The sequence below is a fragment of the Eimeria tenella genome, genomic scaffold, assembly GCF_000499545.2.
Source record: "Eimeria tenella Houghton genomic scaffold, Eth_scaff123, whole genome shotgun sequence".
Classification (NCBI taxonomy): domain Eukaryota; phylum Apicomplexa; class Conoidasida; order Eucoccidiorida; family Eimeriidae; genus Eimeria; species Eimeria tenella.
This window is the reverse complement of record NW_013541490.1, coordinates 10,030-11,710: the sequence shown is the minus strand read 5'-3', so window position 1 is coordinate 11,710 and position 1,681 is coordinate 10,030. Positions and strand designations below refer to the sequence as shown.

The following is a 1,681-nucleotide window of genomic DNA, read 5'->3' as shown; positions in this document are numbered from 1 at the left end:
CTGCTGCTGCTGCTGCTGCTGCTGCTGCTACCACATCATCACCTGTAGAACCCGTGCCTGCCTCAACGCCCCGCGGCGCAGGGCGAGCCGCAGCCCCACCCCGCAGCAGCAGCAGCAGCAGCAGCAGCAGCGTGTGTTGCGCGCAGTGCACTTCTCCGGAAGAGGGTTTGCCTGCTGCTGCTCCGCGGTACCTGATGGGCGTGGGGCAGCCGCTGGATCTTGTTGCTGCTGCTGCTGTGGGGTGTGACTTATTTGACTGTGTCTTCCCGAGCCGCACGGGGCGTTTTGGTGCTGCACTGGTCAGCAGCGGGCTGCTGCGGCTGCAGCAGCAGCAGTTTGCTGCTGACCCCCGGCCCCTCGACCCCTGCTGCTGCTGCTACGTCTGCTCCAGATATTCCAGGGCCTTCATCCACTTCGCCTTCAACAAGGAAAGCAACCAGCTGCCGCTGCTGCGCTGCTGCTGCTGCTGCTGCATTACTGCTGCTGCTACAGTGCTGCTGCTGTGTTGCTGCTGCTGCTCCATTGCTGCTGCCGCTGCTGCTGCTGCATTGCTTCTGCTGCTGCATTACTGCTGCTGCTGCTGCTGCATTGCTCTTGCTGCTGCTGCATTGCTGCTGCTGCTGCTACATTGCTGCTGCTGCTGCTGCCGGTGTGTGGGGTGGGACGGTGGTGTGGGGTGCTGCGGTGTCTGTACACTCAGGGCCCCACAGCGGGTCAGCTGCTGACGCTGCACAACTTGTATTATCTTCATGACCTCTGCAGCAAAATGCGAAGCAGCATCAAAAAGAAAAGTTTCAAAAAGTTTGTTGAAGAGTTTTTGCTGCTGCGGTACCCCAGGCAAACGCCCCCAGACACCCCGCCAGCTGCTGCAGCAGAAGCAGCAGAAACAGCGGAACCGCCCGCAGCAGCAGCAGCAGCAGAACAAACAGCAGCAGCAGCAGCAGCAGCAGCAGCAGCAGCACAGCAAGAGTTGGAGAATGCTCGCAGCAGCCCCCGCTCCCCCAAGCGCCGCAAAGTGACCCTCCCTTGTACCCCTGTGGGGTGTACAGACACCCCGGGGGGGTCCCCCGGGGGGCCCCCGGGGGGCCCCCCTGGGGTGTCTGTACACCCGAAGCCGCCGCGGTGGTTCCGCGACGCTTTGCTGCTGGCGGGAATAGACATTAGTCATTTATATTTGGAGTTTGGAGATGATGAAAGGGCAGTTTGAAGAGTTTTTATTTGTTTGTTTGCTTCTCGTTTGGTCTCTTGTTTGCTTCTCATTTGCTTCTCATTTGCTTCTCTTTTGCTTCTCTTTTGCCTTTCTTTTGTTTCTTTTGGATTCTTTTTTAATTCTTTTTTGTCTTCTTTTTGCTTCTTTTTGGCCCACTTTTGGAGCCTTTTGTGTCTCTACTTGCTGCCCGAGACAATTCTGTCTTTTTCTCTCCTTCGAGCAGCAGCAGCAGCAGCTGCTGCTGCTGCGTTAGCGGCAGCGGCAGCGGTAGGCGCACTGGAGCAGCAGCTGCAGAGCAGCAGCAGCAGCAACAGCCAGTGCGGAAGCCGCACGGTGGTTGCTGCTGCCGCTGCTCCTTGTGCTGCTGCTGCTGCTGCTGCTGCTGCTCCGGTGCGGCTGCTGCTGCCGCTGCGGCGGAGGCGGCAGCAGCAGCGGCGGCGGCGGCGGCGCTGCGGCTAGAAGAAGACAGAA

General features: G+C 59.5%; 1 protein-coding gene across 1 annotated transcript in view; it reads left to right on the top strand.

Annotated features, from left to right (window-relative positions):
- The window catches only part of ETH_00012055 (uncharacterized protein), a gene marked incomplete at both ends in the record, with an annotated part of 2,061 nt that extends 854 nt beyond the window's left edge, over positions 1–1,207 (top strand). Inside the window, one exon of the mRNA XM_013373176.1 lies at positions 701–1,207. Coding sequence (XP_013228630.1) covers positions 701–1,207 — 507 coding nt within the window. The remainder of the gene's footprint in view (positions 1–700) is intronic.
- Positions 1,208–1,681: the final 474 nt, after the last annotated feature.